The 19,022-nt window shown below is 37.9% G+C and overlaps 1 protein-coding gene across 1 annotated transcript in view; it reads left to right on the top strand.

Moving 5' to 3' along the window:
* The window catches only part of LOC135577480 (T-cell receptor-associated transmembrane adapter 1-like), a 31,808-nt gene extending 23,832 nt beyond the window's left edge, over window positions 1-7,976 (top strand). The window contains exons 4-5 of the mRNA XM_065047621.1: window positions 499-557; window positions 7,650-7,976. Of these exons, the coding sequence (XP_064903693.1) occupies window positions 499-557; window positions 7,650-7,928 (338 nt within the window). The 3' untranslated portion in view covers window positions 7,929-7,976. The remainder of the gene's footprint in view (window positions 1-498; window positions 558-7,649) is intronic.
* Window positions 7,977-19,022: the final 11,046 nt, after the last annotated feature.

Here is a 19,022-nt window from a genome sequence, read left to right as displayed (position 1 = left end):
TGCACTACTCTTTTTAAGACCAGGTCTCATACTGAATTGGATTTTTTGCAGTCCAAATGATCCTGTTCAGCCAAATATCTCAAAACCAAGAGCTGTTCTTCATGTAAAGCTGCACCAGTTGAAATAACAGCTTGATCCATGCAGTTACAGCAATCTAAGACACATATTACTCCCTGCCCAAAGTCAATGCTCCCACACAAGATGGTACCCCTAGCAGTCTAAAATGACGCCCACTTAGTGAATAATGAGAAACTTTCCATCCATATGAACAGAAAATGCTTTTCATTTTCACAGTATGCATGTCTGAATTTCTTAGTTATTCGCCCTTCTGTTAATAGAGAAAGAGATCTGTGTGTGAATTCAAAAAAAACCAAACTTCTACCAAAGTAAACTGGGGGAAGTTGGTTCTGTAACAGGGAGGATCTGTTAATTTGATCTTTTAAGACTCAGTAGTGTGCCTTAATAACTAAAACATTTTTCTACTTTGATAAACTGTAGAGGAATGTTGTTACAGGCAGATGAAGTCCCAGCCTCAAAGGCCAGTTAACCAGCTACAGGTATCTCTAAGTTTAATTCTGGATTTCTGAATTAGGGTAATGTGGTCTGTCTCAGAATTTTTGTGTGTATCCCATGACAATATATAACAAAAATTTTCACACTGCTCATCATGAAAATTACCATGCATTAGTGTCGTAGTTCATCAAGAAATTTAAGCACGGACTTGACCTTTGTTCCATCTGGGACATTAATGAGGGAGCAGGAGAATTATAGACAGCTCATTTCCATCCATATGGCATAATAAAGCTCGGTCACAGGCATGCAGATCAGGCTGAATTGAATTCTCTCTCAGGATACTTCCAGGTGGTGGAAAATTTATTTTTTTTTTTCTTTTTAAATCTAGACATTTGCTTTATTAACTTCACAGAAACAGACTAACCTATGAAAATTCCAATATGAAAAATGTTTGATAATTTGGCTTGAAAAACACAGAGAAAAACAGGGGAAAGACACACGAGGCATACATTTTGCACTGCAAATGAGATCATATTTACAGACAAGAATCACCCATCTTTAGTTTTCTGCACAGACCAAGCCTATGAAAAATGTAACTGGATTATAATTTAAAAAACAAACAAACAAAACCAGTAAGAAGAAAAAGAGATCAAATAATGTCTTACATCCCAAAGAACTTGGACCAATTATATAAAGTACCCTCAGTCCCACAGTGAATCTTTCCAATAATAGCTGCCATAACCCTGTGGAGGGGTTTTGATAGATAAAGATTTGTTGCTGAATTAGTCTGTCTCAAAGGAATCTCAAGGCTGCTTCGAGAAGCTGAGAACAGAATCTGCTGTGAGAAAGAGGGGTGTTCCTCAATCAGCGGGGTCCCATCATCGGACGTATCATCAGCGAGACACCAGTGCATGGACAGCCCATGATACTCATTTAGTGAATCCATGCTTGGAGCGTGGACGCGTGATTAGAATATAGTTTCATATATAAGGAGGCTTGTTTCTGTAATAAATGGCTTTGCGTGATTCACATTGAATCAGAATGCTGAGTCCTTTATCGTTCCAACAAATTGTGATCCCGACATGATACTCTGGTGTACCACTACGATCGGGGAAAAGCCTGGAGTGGCCCAGCCGGGAGCGGCTTCAGCTGGACTGAAGACCGGACAGAGGCGTAAGGACGCCCCGGGAATAAAGTCCTTGATGCAGCAAAGGGAAAATTTGATTGGCTGGGAGCAGGAGGAGGGAAGAGTAAAGTTATGGGACAGAACGTGTTCTCTGAAGCACAAGCTACAGTTAAGTTCCTCCTGCATATTCTCTCTATGAGAGGACTTACATAGGAAAAATGTAACATATGTAGACTATTAATTTGGTGTAGAATTCACGGCTACCCGGGAGAAAATTAGAAGGCTTTTAAACGTTAACTTTGGGACGATAAAGGGAAGAAATTACGGAATAAGGTCAGCAATGGAGATGATAAAGAAACTAAATCATTAGCGATTACATGGAAGCTTATAATTTCCACCTTAAAATACTTTAAGGGGGCAGCCTGATAGCAAACCTAAAAATAACCGTAAAGTTTACCCGGATCGAGTCTTTTGACCCCCTCCCCACTCCATCCCCTGTTGTGCCGTCGGCACCCACGATGATACAGCAGTCTGGGGCGCAGGGAGGAAAATAACCGAGTGGATGGACTCCTATACCATTACCCGACTCTAGAGAGATCAAGAAGTCTAAAGGACTGGAATCAGACAATTTGTCAAAAGAACTGGTGAAAGATGAGAATGCTTAAGTCGTAAATATGTGTAATATCAGTCCTTTTACTGATTCGTGTCCGCCTTTACCGCCTTCTACCTCTCTAACTCCTACGAGAGAGCAGAAGGAGTTGCCGGATATGAACTGGGCAAAAGAACTGTGTGAAAGATCAGATCAGCTATTAGCGAGTGAATCCAACAGTCAGCAATGCGGTCATGCTGATTGTGACGGGAAAGGGGATGCGCTTGGGGACTCAGCTTATACGAATAATTATGATGCTACAAAGTATTGCCGAGAATGTGCACTGTTCCGAACCCCCCTGTTACTAATGATTCTCCAGCACTGTTCAAGTCCGTGTTATCTGATGACTCGGAAGAGAATGAGGGTTTGAAGCATTTTTCTTGAAAAGTTAAGTATGTGTACGAGTTGCCCCGAGATCAGATAAGAACCATGAAAGACTCAAGCAAAATTAGACCTATGCAATGTAACAGCTATAGATCATTTAGGACAGAACGATGGGGATTCGTTGAAAGGGACAGGTATCCCACAACTCCTAGAAGAGACACTAATAGACATATCACAACTACAGGCACGATAAGTTTCTGTAATCCTGAGGCAGTCAACAAACCTTGCATATCAAGCTGAGAGGTGCCTGAAGCCAACAAAACAGCCAAATCATTTGCAACTATTAATCAGGGTCCCAATGAGAATTACATGCAATTTACTGACCACTTTCAAGAGGCCATCAATAAGCAGGTTGAAAACTTGAAAGCTAAGGAAGCATTGGTATTGAAATTAGCAGGAGAGAATGCTAATGTTTGCTATCAACATATTATTTGCGAGTTTTACAGTACCTATTATGTGGTCCTGTGTATTGCCTCTCTGAAAATCAAGCAGCTTGTTAGGAATGTGAGTTAATTGTTATACTAGTTGTTTTTAAGTGCGCTGTAAATCCTTCTCCCCGCTTTTCACACTCACACTGCAAGCAGCCCTGTGCATTCCTCTCCTTCCCCCCTCCCTCCCTCTTCTCAAGGTTTTTACTTGCAAGATGGAGTCAGGAATTATTGTCTTCAGTTGTGTTCCTAAAAAATCGGTATTCGGAGGTGTTTTAAAACTTAGGAATTATGAGGAAGGAAGATCTTGTTAAATATTGAAATCAGTGTTTGCTGCTGTATAAGTTAAGTGATTGGGAAAAGTGTCTGGAGAATACAATATCGCAGTGTAACACTCTGTTGCGATTAATGTTGTTTTTAAGGCCAGAAGAGCAGGACAATATAAATCTCTGCAGTTTTACAGGCGGTGCGATTTGAACTTCAACAAGCTGAGAGAGAATTAACTGATAACACACAGGTCAGAAAACTTGTTAAAAGTCTGCAAGATGCTTTACTTATTAACCTTTTTTCTTTGTGGGTATCTGTTTAAGCATGTTGCAATTTTGGTAGGTCTTTCTATATGGTACGATAAGTTCACAGACTGTTAAATCATGAGAATCCGTTGACTCAAAATGTGCGTTTTGTGATAAGTAATTTAGTTCTTTACTGCATGAATGTGATGGTAAAATTTTGCATGTAGTAGCTGTTATTTTTCTCTCCAGCATGCTTCCTTTATTCCAGCATTCAGACTTGCACAACTCTGTGACAGGCTGTGTCTCATCTCGGTGTGCTGGATTTGGCTTTTCAGTATGCACACCATGTAAAGAACCCTGGTTTTGGAATAACAGCTGTAGTGCACCAGCCTTGCCCAGTCCAGCTTGCTGCGGTGGCAGGGGAGTGGGTGCCAATGGGGCTCCAGCGTACACTGACCTGTTTTGTCAGGGAGACCCAGAGGTGCCTCCACCTGGCTGGGCAGTAAGCGGCCCAAAGGTGCAATGCAAAAATGGAGATATTGTCTTAAATTAGTGTAACTGTGATCCATCTGAATATTTGAACTTGGTGTTTGGTTTTCATATCTGAGCTCAGTATTTTAGTTTGCATATTTATATTTGGTACCAAAAGAATCTTGTTTGGGGAGATAATTACAAAATGGGAACCGGTTCCACTGCCAAAATTCCACCTTGCTCCCCCTTAGGATGCATCCTTACACATTAGAGTAATTGCTTATATTGTTATCTAGTAATTTTGAGACCAGAAAAGCATTTAAATTGTTAAACTCTGCTTTGAAACAAAACAAAACAAAACAAAACAAAACAAAACAAAACAAAAAAAACACAAAACAAAAAAAACACACCAAAACACCTAAATGCTATGATAGATGTGAATTTGGAAGAGGTTGTATTTAAAAGTTGCTAGAATATTAACTGATTTGGATCTAGGAGAATAGAATAATGGATTTATGTTTATTATACTGGTTTTTGACATCTGTAAATTGTAAAAGGTATATGGAGCTAAGGAATGTAACTATTGCTGAGCTACTTGGAATTGCATATAAAGTGTATTATGGTTGGAATGAAATGGGAAAACAAAAGAGCAAAATATCCTAGGTCTGTGTGCAGCTCACTGTAACTGAGAAGTTTCCCAGAGCCTCCCACTTCGTACCAGCCATTATGCCAGCTGCATGACCTTGGGTATATCTAAACTGCAGCAAGAAGAGAAAAAAGGAAAAAAAAAAAAAAAAAATGGAAAAATCTGGCTGCCCACGTTTAAAGCGGTGAAAGGGGGGTTTTCTCTCCCCCCCACTGCAGCGATGTAATACTGAATGGAGCAGTCTGAGGGTGAAGTTTAAAGGCATCCCTAGCAGACCCGTAGTTCTAATGAAACTGGAAAATTAAACCAAAAATTTGTTAATAGGCTTATTCTGTGGTAATTAGTTGTAAGAGACATCTTAGTAAATTCACCATGCTAGTTTTTGAGGTCATGGGAGAGAACGAAAGAAAGGCTGTTTTTTGAGACCAATAGAATGCCAAATTTGGAACAAAGTTTTGATACATGAATTCTTATAGTTGCCAGAAAGTCCTATATCTCTCTTAGGTTAAGATTTGTTAAGTAAATTGTAAGCTCAAATAACGTTTTCTGAGAATTCTGTTTAGTTGCATGGCCTACAAGAAGCTGCTTGGATGGCGCAGATCTGCTTGCTGCAAGTGAGAAATCTCCAAGGAAATTTCGAATGCTGTATTTCCACTAGTATTAACAGCCAATGTTTTGATAAAGCAAATACTGCACTGATAGATCTGAAACAGGACTTCGATCCGGTAAGGGAAAACAATATCCAATAAATATGACAGCCAAAATGGAGTTAGAAATGTTGAGGAATAAATTTATGACAACCTTACAGGCTAACTGCATTCGATTGGACTTGCAGATTTGTGTATGAAAAACCTGTGGCTATTGTGGGACAGTATGATGACATTGCTAGCAGACTGATATACCGACTGTTATATATCAATTGTCACTCTGATCAAGAAAATGCAGGGAATGAATTTAAGTCTTAATAGGCCATGATCCTTTTGTCATATATGTACCATTTGTGAAATTTAATTCTGATTTATTTTTTTTATTATTTGTAATCTATGTCTTTGTAAATTGCACTAGCTATTTTTTTTAACAGCACAGCTTTTGGCATGCCTAAATGTAAATTGCTGCAGAACCTGCAAGCCTTTAACATCAGGTCATAGGCCATACTTGTATTTGGTCTGATCCTACATACTTGCAAAGTTTTTGTTGATGGTTCTGGGAAGTCTCATAAAGCTGTAGTGGTTTGGTGTGAAGATAACGATTGGCATCATTCTGTAAAAATTATTGAAGGTTCAACCCAATTAGCAGAACTTGGCACAGCTTTAAATTACTTAGAGCTTTTTAAGGAGGAACCTCTACATTTGATTTGTGATTCTGAGTACGTAGTCAAGATCCAACACACCTATCTGGTTCTGAACTTTTTTTGTTTGTTTGTTGTTTTTTTCTTAAAAAAAAAAAAAAACAAAAACAAAAACAAAAAAAAAAAAAAAAACCAGAGGGGGGGAAGTAGGGGAAACACCACAAAACCAATTGTCAAAAGCATTGTATGTGATGAAACACTTTGCAAGTATGACCCAAAACCATGCTAAACCAGAAAGAACCTACGTTAGTTATGGTCAAATCACTAGTCAATGAAAAAGGCCGCATCAATTGATAACCTGGGGAAAAGGTTATGTTTGTGTCATTACAGGCCGAGGATTGAAGTGGATTCCACAAAGATTCAACAGATGGAGATAGACAGAAGGGAGATAAGTTGTGAGGACTGTTTCAGATGTAAACCATGGATCCTAATTCAGTGTTATAGATGCTCACAGACCTGGTGGTCTAGAAGCCTATTAGTAAGAAGGTGGTGTACCTTCTGTGGAGAATGGCAATTTGAACAATCAGCAGGAGATCCAAAAGGGTGGTATTATGATTAGATAGTCAATGCATAGATAAGGTAAAATTATGAGATATCCCTACCATAGTAATCTAAGTTTAGCAACTGATAAAGATTTAGAAGGGATATTAATCTTAAGCTATTGATCTTTTAAATAGGTTAAGATAACTTTTAAGATATTAATTCAATTATTACTATATGCTGATGGTATTAAATATGTTACCCTATAAACTGCGCAGTTATAAATCTTTTAGGAATTTAAGAGAATATATTGTATTAACTTGTCTGGTTATTTTGAATCTATTAAAATAGTGTGTTAATAAGGTTGTCATAGTAGAATTAAGGTTTTAAGAATAGGCAGGTAGTTGTTTGATCTTATTAAGTAAGGTTTAACTGCATTATATGTAATTGTAATTATGTTGTTAATCACGTGTTCTATGTTGCAGTATATTTCAAAAATGATTCACCGTGCGGTTAAAGGGGCCTGACTAATTCAAGAACAGAAAGGGGGAAGTGCGGAGGGGTTTTGATAGATAAAGATTTGTTGCTGAATTAGTCTGGCCCTAAGGAATCTCAAGGCCGCTTCGAGAAGCTGAGAACAGAATCTGCTGTGAGAAAGACGGGCCTTCCTCAATCAGCGGGGTCCCAACATGGCGTGAATCATTGGACGTATCATCAGTGAGACTCCAGCGCATGGACAGCCCGTGATACTCATTTAGCGAATCCATGCTTGGAGCGTGGACGCGTGATTAGAATATAGATGCATATATAAGGAGGCTTGTTTCTGTAATAAATGTCTCTGCGTGATTCACATTGAATCGGAATGCTGAGTCCTTTTTCGTTCCAACACTACCCCAAGAACACGAGTCATTTACTGTTAGGTTACGTTGGTCTGTTTTCTGTGCTGCCACAGCTGAATCATTTGTACTTTTAATGAGCTAATTTGGGTAAACTTCAGCCACTATTATGATTACGGTGTAGACATACTCAAAGTCTTAGACATAACTTTAGAGCAAGCATAACTACTGAATGTTAAAGTGCATGTTCATCTAGGTGGAGTCTGCCCATCAGATGTGTTATGCCTCACTTGATCACAGTGTCAAGGGAAAACGCAGAAAACCGAGGAGAAAGAAGGGCCCTTCATTAGAGGAGGATGAAGAAGAAAGATCATCTAACCCCACCATGATGGCTTCCAAAGTTAGCATTTATCTCAACAGTGAGCAGCTGGCTGCTGAAAACACAACAAACGTAGAAGCCATTCATGATGATCCCATGAGATTAATGGGCTTGATTCATACTACAAAGGAGAGAACATTTGAAGTGGCTTCATAAACCAAATATGTAATCATAAAGTGATATCTGCTTCTTCGTTCTGGAAAAACAGTGAATGATTAGAGGCAATAACCTGACAAACTGACATACCAAACCATGTTAGAAAATGGGTAAGTTAAGTGTTCTAAAGTGTCTTCCAAGCACATTTAGAGACTGAGCAAGAAATAAGATCCAGACTGCCACTTTGAAGGACCTGCCCTTCTGAAGACATTTTGGAAAGGAGTTGTAGAAGCTGGTATCTCAGCATTCACATGGTATTGATTCCAGTAAAAATTAATCCTTAGTTTAAAACAACCATCAACTTTCAAACAGTCCCAAAAGACCCACCCTGTTGTCTGTAGAGCTCTAGCAGAGTATAACTACTCTTCTATATAGGTTTGAACACCACCTTTGGAAGGAAATTGTGTTTCATGCTTGCACACTTAACGATTTAGTTAAACTAAAAACCGATCATCTGTTCGACATTTTATACTTCCTTATGGTGACTGGTCTATGGTAATAACACAACATATCTAAAGCTAATTGGAGAATAAGTTAATAGCTTGTTTAAAGTAGTAATTGCACATCTTGCAAGATTTAACAATATCCTTATATATCTTTAGTTTCCTTCTCTGAGCAATACCAGGATACATCTCAAATCTCAACTCCTCTACTAATGTTATGTTGTATCCAGCCCACATTAAAGATACTAGCCAAATATCTGTAACATTAAATCTCCTTGGGAGGATTTTTTCCTTCTAATATTCTATGTGATGTTTAATATTCTGTGTGGGTTTTTCACTGCCATTGTTTCATCTATTTTACAAAAGTAGAAAGAGCCTTTTTATTTCCCCAAATAATTCACATATTGTGTGCACATTCATCTTAAGACTTTAAACTCATCAGATGGTAACCTTTTATAGAGTGGGGTTTTATTTTTATGTTCCAGGAGTCATTAAGTAGTAGAAGCAGGAAACAGTAAGGCATCGTGATGTATTAGGCTAGTGCAAAAGGAATTGTGGCTTTCACACTGTTGAAATTTTCCGTTTGATATTGGGATACATTCTTAAATAAATGTGGTTATTTTATGCATCATTTTAATGTTATTTTCTTGCTTTATGTTTTTTCTTCTTTTTTCTTCTTTTTTTTTTTTTTTTTTTTGCTAATGACTTATTACTTGCTATATATTTTATGTTTATTTTAGACTATGGAAATGTTAGACAAAAACCAAATTTGAGTGGTTTTCTTATTCAAGTTCAAAATGAGTCATAAAGCAGTGAAGACAGCTCACAACATCAACCAGGCATTTGGCCCAGGAACTGCTAAGGAACGTACAGTGCAATGGTGGTTTAAGAAGTTTCACAAAGAAGATGAGAGCCTTGAAGATGAGGAGGGTAGCGGCCAGCCATTGCAAGTTGACAATAACCAGTTCAGAGCAATCATCAAAGCTGATCATCTTACAACTACAGGAGAAGTTGCTGAAGAACTTAGCGTCAACCATCCTACAGTTGTTTGGCATTTGAAGCAAATTGGAAAGGTGAAAAAGGTGATGGATTGATGAAAAGTGAAATTTGTACAAAAACTGACGATGACCAGCTCTGTGGTTGGACAGAGAAGAACCTCCAAAAGACTTCCCAAAGCCAAACTTGCACCAAAAAAAGGTCATGGTCACTGTTTGGTGGTCTGCTGCCGGTCTGATCCACTACAGCTTTCTGAATCCTGGCGAAACCCAAAAAGTATGCTCAGCAAATCAATGAGATGCACTGAAAACTGCAAAGCCCGCAGCCAGCCCTTGGTCAATGGAAAGCGCCCAATTCTTCTCCACGACAATGCCCAACCGCACGTTGCCCAACGCTTCAGAAGTTGAATAAATTGGGCTACGAAGTTTTGCCTCATCTGCCATAGTCGCCTGACTGTCACTTCTTCAAGCATCTTGACAACTTTTTGCAGGGAAAAAGCTTCCAATACCAGCAGGATGCAGAACATGCTTTCCAAGAGTTTCTCAAATCCCGAAGCATGGATTTTTATGCCGCAGGAATAAACAAACTTATTTATTATTGGCAAAAATGTGTTGACTGTAATGGTTCCTATTTTGATTTTTAAAGATGTGTTTGAGTCTAGTTATAATGATTTAAAATTCACAGTCCAAACCGACAATTACTTTTGCACCAACTAATAATGTGCCTACCTCTAAGTGTCAGAGAGTTCTGCCTTCTCAAAATAAGGATGTTAGAGCCTTTAAAATCCATGCAGAGCACAGTGTCAAGGAGTCTGAAACTCTCAAGCACATAGAGCCCTGCAAGTGTTTCAGGTCCTGAAAAATAAAACCCTAAAAGCAGTTACAAGAAACAAACAAAAAAACCCACAGTACAAAGAACCAACACCTCTTGTAAAGGCAGAAGTGGGTGGACATATCCAGAGATGTGACAAATTTAACAAGGAAAAAAAAAAAGAAATAGTTCTTTGACAGCCTGGTTCATGTTTTGTTTAGCTCATAGTTAACGAGCCTCTTTAACTTGCCTTAACTTCTATGCAAGACCAAAAGGCCAGCCCTTGCATCCAAAGCTGCCCAGTGTCACTGCCTGTCTTGCGCTAGCACTTGCTTTTGTGCGCAGAAATCAAGTCAGTATATGCTTGGTTCTTAGGCTGCAGAAACCAGGCAGACTTGGAATTAAAGCAACCATATTATCATGGTCTTAGACTGACTACCATTGGATAAGCAAAAGTAAATACTGTCAAAGCATTGATAAAAACCATTTTAATGAAGAAACATTAAATGATGACCCTTACTAAGAGCCTAAGCAGGGGGAAGGAGGATGGCAAATCCAATGCCAAAGATCCAAAGCTAAACACAGAGATATCAGTGCATGAGATACTAACTTAATTTAATTAGATTGGAAAGACTTCTACTTTGTTCCTTAGTAGCAGCAAAATAAGTAGTAAAATATTTATCATACAGTCTTGCTTAAACTTGCATATCAAAATTGTTTGAATACCATTAATATGCAAAACATTTATAGAAAATTTCAATTTAGCTGGCACCAATCAGATCCAATACTCAGCCCTCTGAGATGATTAAAAGAGAAAGCCGTCTTAATCTCTCAAGCAAATAAACACATGCCCAAGAGTCCATTTTCTACTGTTTTCCAACATACAGCATCCCTCGTTTCATGTGTATTTTAATGCAACTTGTGTACATTTTGTATAAAAGTTGCTATTTCCCAATTTTCTCACAGCATTTGCACTCTTGATTATGCCTTTCCTCTAAAAATCTCAAAGCCAAAGAACTTCTACGGGTTACCCAGCTTCCATCCGTCATTTCAGCCTGATCATTAATTTAATGGAAATGAAGTACACACTCCTCTCATCCAAGTATACATAATACAGTAAGTCCACTTCACAGCCTTTAGGTGCATCTAGTTTCCTCTGTATTCATAGTCTCTACTGTTTAGTCTAGCTATTTATTTATGCCAATTTTCAGCAGCTGCTTTCCCTTGCAACATAGCTTGCTAAAAGCAGGGCACTTCTGTAAATATTCTCCTTCAATGCATGCTTCCCTTCCACATTCAGTGACTGCTTCCATTAAATTATTCACTGCTGCTCTCACAGACTCTCCCCGCTTCAGGATCATCTTTAATGGCCTATCAACTCTTTCCAATGAAATAGCGCTACCACATTCCAGAATTAGTTTTATTCCTCAAGCTCGTTACCCTCTGTCTGCTTAAATAAGCAACTTAACGACCTATTTTTCTTTTTCTTCTTTTTTTTTTTTTTTTTTTAAATCACTTTTGGGGATAGTTTTCAAATGACTACTGAATTCTTACATGAAACAGCACATTCAACATTGCTTCATCTTCATGTCATTGGAGAAAGACCTATATAAACTATCACAGATTAGTTAAATTCTAGCTTCAACTAATTACAACAAAATAAGGAGATACTAGGTTCTAGGTTTATACTGTCTCAGTAACCTAACCTGTTTTTCCAGTGCTCTTCATAAAAATTCTGAAGCAGAGGGAAGCAGTATGAAGCTGTTTTTATTAACAGTAAGCTTCGCATTCAAGTATCGTGCGGAAAGAGTAAACAAGACGAAACATGGTGGAAGAAGCAAAATTCGTTGGAAGGGAAGAAGAATGGAGCTCAAAACAGAAGAGAGATCAAGTATCACCACGAAATTTTGGTGAGTCTCACACAGGTATACTCCAGTAGTCATGATAGCATCTGACAATCACTGCAGATGCATCTGTTTAAACAGTATTGTTAGGAAAAAAACACCACAGACTTTTGGTTATATCATACTTTTAAGAGTCTTAAGACTCAAGTGGATGTCGGAGGATCAAACTGTAAAAATAATTGTGTAAGCTTCTCCCATTTTTCTTTGCTATTGCTAGCAATAAAAAGGGATGTGCTTACCTTCCAACACCTCAAGGTTTTTCAAGAACCACCTCTTAAAATTATTTCAAAGTAATTTTCATGGAGACAATGAACTATTGCTGTGTAGCTTAAACAAACTTACCTTCCTACTTTGGTAAGCCTATATTCAGGTTGCAGTGTAGACATCATATCTAGAGTCAGAACGTGTCCAAAACCCAATTCCAGTTTACATTTAATTTACTTTAGAACAGAAAACATTGAGTTATGCAATCTCTCAGTATTGGTCTATCAAGCAAGACTGGGAAATAACTACCTCAACAAATTCAAGGAGAAGGTAGTTCATAAAGCATATTTCCTACAGTTCATTCATGTCTGGAACTGGAAGAAAAATGAGCCACAAAAGCATTTCTAAAAGACAATCTTTTTTGCTGTTGTTGAAGGAAACATAATACACGAATTATGAGGGACAGAATGTGTGTGCATATTGCAGAAGTTCTTGTCTTACTGTAAACCTCACTGAAACTGGCTTCTTGTTCCTTTCAAGAAAAACACTTCAGATAACAAGACTTTGGTTTTAAGAGCTAAAATATCATAAAAACTCCTGTGTGCCCAGAAATGAAGTAAAGCCAAAGGAATGTGATTTTTTTTCCTTTTCTGGAGCTCAGAAAGCTGACAAGGGGCAGGGTTGATAAAACAGAGTGTACTACACCTGACACCACTAAAATAATCTCCTTGCCAAGAAAGAATGCAGCAATGAAAACCTGTGGGACCCAGCCACATCACTCTGATGTATTTGCTGTAGGGATACAAACTCCTCATGAGAATTCACATACCTGAAATAAAATGTTGAAAGCAGATAGCTGTTGAGAACGGGTTTTTATTTAGAACGTATATTTTGTCAGAACACAGAATATAACTGTCAAATTCACTGAAATATATAAAGTTTTATTGAACAATCCACTCTGTGAGCTATGTAGAAAATTTAACATAGCAGGCATATAACAAGTCATAGCATCTAATACTGCATTTCAATCATCCACCCCAGTTTAGAAATTTTTCATTTAGTGTCAATACCCTTATAAAGCACAAACAGGCAGGAATCCAGCAAAAAGAGCTTGATTCTCAACTTACGACTAATATGTTAAGAATCAAAGCTTATTAGCAGATAACAAGAAAATACTGATCACACTGTTAGAACAAACACTACTAACTGTGGAGGGGTTTTGATAGATAAAGATTTGTTGCTGAATTAGTCAGGCTGAAAGGAATCTCAAGGCCGCTTCGAGAAGCTGAGAACAGAATCTGCTGTGAGAGAGAGGGGCGTTCCTCAATCACTGGGGTCCTGGCGCGGCGTGAATCAACAGACGTATCATCAGTGAGACTCCAGCGCATGGACAGCCCACGATACTCATTTAGCGAATCCATGCTTGGAGCGTGGACGCGTGATTAGAATATAGTTACGTATATAAGGAGACTTGTTTCTGTAATAAATGGCTTTAGCGTGATTCACATTGAATCGACTTGTTTTGCTGAGCCCTTATTTTGCTCTAACAACTAACTACAAAATTTAAACTTTGCCATAGAACAGAACCCTGATTCCCTGCAATACCTGATGAAGCCAAAGGACTAAGCGCCCTGTCAGAAGGGATGAACCAGTCCTGAAGATTTACATTACAGGTAAGCATAAAACAGGACTAACTGCATGACACGTACATAAAATACATCCCTGATTCTTGGAAGAAGAAAGAAAAACAAAACAAACCCAAACTTTATAAAGCAAAGTTTTTTCTGTAGCAGTCCATGAATGCTCCTTGGTGGGTTTCAACCAGGAAGTCACCCAAGCGATTGCTGGGATTTGTCATCTTTACCCACAGTGTAGCTTAATTTTCTGGATGCCCTATAGAAAAGAATTGTTAAGATTACTAAGTAAATTACACAAAAATACTATGCCTGCCAAAACTCTGATGAACAGAATGAAATTGAAACAAATCATCAAAGCAAGATATCTGAACATCTTGACTGTAAACAGCAGCAGGACTCCTTGTCCACATTCCTATGTGCTCTCAGCTAGAGAGAAAACTTTTCATCCTATGTCATTTTAATGTCTCCGTAATGCTACTCTCTTAACCTAAATTACATAAGTATCTCTTAAACTTCCCGATGTAAGCTCGGAATGTATTCACCAATAGCTAAAAAGGAAAGATACAAGTGAGAATGTAATTATTTCCTTGCATATTACTTAAGAAATGGCATATTTTGAACCATTTTGGTTTACATCTGACAATTCAGTATAGCACTATAGCTGTACAACAGCAGTCACACAGAGCTCAAGAAAAGTTTTAGTTATGAACATTTCTTTTTCTGAAATACGTCTTTCATAATCACCTTCTCCAGAAAGGCTATCAAGTTTGAGACAGGAAGACAATACAGGTTTCTTTCCACCACCATTCATTACAAATGCAGCATTTTGCCACGTGGCTTAAGCATAAAACTTCTGAGGGCTCTGTAGCCATTAAACAAGAGCTTCACTCCTTGGAACCATATACAAGAACGACACACTACAGGCCCAAGGAAGCTTGTCAGCTGGCAGTCCATCTGAGTTATATCTAAAATAATAAATGCGTCTACAAGGAACAGAAAGAAGGACTAGAGTAGCTATTCAGTCAAGCCATCTTACTACCTTACGTTCACTGGCCAGCCATGCTGAAGTCTGGCTAGTTTTGTCCAGACACTTACCTCCCAGTGTTTGAGTCTGCAGGTCTGATTAGCTTGGGCTTTCCCAAGCATCCGATCTGATTTTCATTCTAGAAGGACACATGTAAGCAACAGCCTCCACACCTTTAATATAGATGTAAAGCACCAAGAATTTCTTTTGGATTTTCTTTTTGAGGAAGAACTTACCTTTTGCGACAGTACTGTGCATTTCTGGGACTGCTGTAATTCTTCACTGCACTAGGCCAACCAGAGTTGGTACCTGCAATCCCAGATTCTGGTGGTAGAAAACAGTAGTATGAAAAGGGTAAGAACAATGCTGAGTAGCATGGACACTACTGTATCTTGTTAAAATGTTAGCCTGTTAAGACATGGGTAATACTTCACTGGCATACTTCAATGAGCAAGTTTCCTTACAAAAATATTCTAATGCAAAACTTAATTTCCAATACATTTTGCACACTGTACTTAAGTATAAGCTATATTTCTGCAAAAATGCTTATGCCATTAGAAAAACGTAGAAGGAACTGCTGATACCAGAAAAAAAAAAAAACATAATACATAAAGTATTAGTTAAAATTTGAGGAAGGCAAAATAAACAGATGTCCACCTCAAATAAACAAATGATTTACAATTAACCAGCAATGAAAATGCAACAAGGCAAGAAACATGCAAAGAAGTACATTTCTTCTGCTATTTTCTTCTTGTATACCAGTTGACAATATTTCAAGGCATCTTCTTCAGTATTTTCCTTTACATGTTAGTTGTTATCTTGATGACAAGGTTCATAAAAATAAACCAAACTTAGTAGGAACAAAAGTTCATGTTGTTACAGACATGCTTTAAACCAAAATTAGATTTTAAAAAGAAAATCAGAATATTAGCATTTTTGAATCTTAAACGAAGCTAGTTTTGGTGGTGTATTTTTAAAATTCTAAAATTCTACTGTCCTGAATTAGCAAAAGCCTTTTTATCCAGGCTAACAATCTAATTCACCTAAGCAAGTGACAGTAGCATGCAACAACTCAATTGCAAGTTTTTGTAAAGATGAAGAATCCAAACAAAAGCATGTGGTTACTCAAGTGTAGGATTAATAAAGTATGCATTTCCTGCTGAACAGGTAGATATGTAAAGTAAAAGCAACAGCAAATTTTAAATAAAATAGAAAAAAGGAAGGGAGAAAACCAATGGGTATAAGCAACACTTTAGTAGGAAAAGTCCCAGTTAACCTAAAGAAAAGCTTCTTAAATTGCTGTTTACATGTGATTCAGAAAACCCTTTTCTGTATAGATTCCTTAAAGGAACACTTGAACATACCCAACTGTTACTGAGGAAGAAGAGCTGTCACCTAGACAGCGGTCTATTGAGATTTGTAGATCTACCCTTGAAGAAGTGCTTGTGATTGCTAAAGCAGTAATTCATAAAGTCTCTGAAACTAACCTTGCAAGGAAGTACCAGGAACACCAAGAAAAGTTTTATCTGACGCAGCATGAAATCCAGAGCCCTGAGAATAAAGCATTAACAGATTACATCGATGGAAAAACTCATGTATTATGTCACAGCTTGCCTCAGAAGAAATGACTGGGAACCTGGAAATAAGGGCTGGATTTAATATTTAAATCAACAAGTCTAATGATTTCAGTGGAACCAGGTAAAGTTTAATTGGTTCGCCTCAATTCGTTCACCTACAAAGTGTTATCATTTCAGAAGGACACCACCTTAATTAACAGGCTCACTGTCTGAGATTATTTAAACCAGTGACACAGTCCATTAAAACATAATCTATTATTGAGCATTGTATAACCACTTTCAAGGTTATTAAATATAGTGAACTTCCTCACATGATCCAGGAGACCTGATACGACTTATATTTTAGCAAATTAAAATCCCCCAAACCCCAAAGTTGTAAAACAACTCTACTGACCAAATAGCACAAGAAGTAAGCTGCCACTTGCTTAAAAAGCTTCCAGCTCTAATCTATTTTTAAGCCCTTTTCCAAATATCAAAGACTGCACAATATTATAGTTTTACAAGGTCCTTTAACTACCTCACTCTGGCAGTTGTGACTGTCAAAAATGCTGGGGTTACTGACAATGTATGGGTTCAAAAACCTCATGCCGTCGGTCTGAAGTTCAGCGTTTCTTCTGTGAGCAATCTGTTCACATTTTGTTGAAGAAAGATAACGTTCCAGTATACCTCTCAGTCGCTTTACTGGTGAACAAAGAGGATCGTTTTGGAAATTCCCCAGTCTTTTAACTCTGGGAGATGCAGATAAAGTTTGAACAGGCGAGTTAACCAGAGCATTTACAGTTTCTGACATCTGTACTCCTCCATACTTCTTTAAATTTGAAGCTCTCTGAAACCCAGGAAGTTTTGGAACACCCCCACTACACAATTGCTCATAGATCCTGTCAAATTCTCTATCACACTGTGTATGGGACCTCACAGAATGACTTAAATTACTCTTCACTAATCTTCCTTTATCTTCAAGGTTCTGTGAATTTGCAAGAGATCTTGTCAATGTCAAAGGCTTTTGGATTTCTTGGGGACACAGCTTGTAGGAGAGCTTTTCAAATGCATCTTTGTATTTCTGGGGCATCTTTGAAGGACTCTGCTTTGTAGACAACAAGGAAAATAAGTGCTTGTGCTCGAAAGGAATTTGTCTTTCAGAGGTTATTTTTTCGGGATTTATGAGCAAAGTATTTGATGCTCTTGCAAGAGAACAGTTTGTGACAGGTGTAAAAGCATGACTATTGCCATAGGAACTGCAAGTAGATGAACACAACTCTGAGGTATCACCACAAGAAAAGTAATTTTTTTGAGTTTTACTCTCTTTTACCGGATGAAGTCCTGTTGACCCTGAACTGGCAGCAGACGTTATAAAACAGTATTCTGAAGGACACTGGTAAGCAAATTTTCACTTTCTTTGCATTTTGGATTAAGTGAGACAGTAGTCTGTAACTCATCTTCAACTAGAAACGTCTCTCCCATTGTAGTTATAACATCAGGAAAAACAGTCCATTTGGAGAATTTTGGGCCTTTTCTAGGTACTAAACTTGAGTCAGAGCAGTCCATTTTGATTTCATTTGTATCAATGTAAGAATAAGGTACCACACCAGACAAATTATTAATGGACCTCTTGTCATCACAAAGTTCTCATTTCCGAAAGTTTGATTCTGTATGTCTTCATGTCTACTGCTGCATATGCTAGGCTGTGCTCGCTTCAGTTTAGGAGGTCTGAACCCTCTTATTTTGACTAAGGTGACACTGAGCTTTGGTCTTCCAGAAGGGTGTCTTCTGTGCCTTAATTGTCCAAACATGTATTTTGACTCTTTTCTCCGAGTGTGCTTTGTCATGAGCCTTGTAAGTAACTCTAACATCCCTGGATACAAGTCTGCAAGAGTTACATTGCTCCAGGAGCATCCCTCATCTGCAGACTGGTATTCTTCCAAGATACTATCACACCAAGTTTTATTCAGTTCTGGGGAAGTCTGATGCCTGGGTATGGTGATTGTCTTTGTTGATATGGGAACATCAGAAAATCCTAACTGTGGAGGTCTGGATGAAGAACATTCATTTGACAATTCTACTTTCCTTCTGCAAACAGCAGCTTGGTTGCCTATTAAAAAAACCCAACCAAATTAATGACAAGACAAAACAAGAAGAAGAAAAAAAGCCCCAAATCTATTAGGGCAATTCCACTAATGTATATGACTTAGAAACAAGCCTTACTGTAATAGCATATTTCATTAAGCTTTTTTGCCAGGCTAAATGGATTATTAACATACAATCTATTAGGAAGAAAAAAATAAAAGGTTTTTCCTAACCATATTGATTTCACAGACTACAGAAGACAGAAAAAAAGAGATGTGTTGGAGCCCCTCCCCCCATCTTAAAATAGCTTGATAGATAGATAGATAGACAGAGATCTAAAATGTTTTCATTGTAGAGGAAGACTGCTTTGCTCTTCGTGATTTCTGATCAGAAGGAACAGCCTTATCCAACAGGTTTTGTTACTCTATTTTTATA

The sequence above is a fragment of the Columba livia genome (assembly GCF_036013475.1).
Source record: "Columba livia isolate bColLiv1 breed racing homer chromosome W unlocalized genomic scaffold, bColLiv1.pat.W.v2 SUPER_W_unloc_4, whole genome shotgun sequence".
NCBI lineage: Eukaryota > Metazoa > Chordata > Aves > Columbiformes > Columbidae > Columba > Columba livia.
Note: the sequence above shows the minus strand (reverse complement) of the source record. Positions and strands in the feature narration are given on the sequence as shown.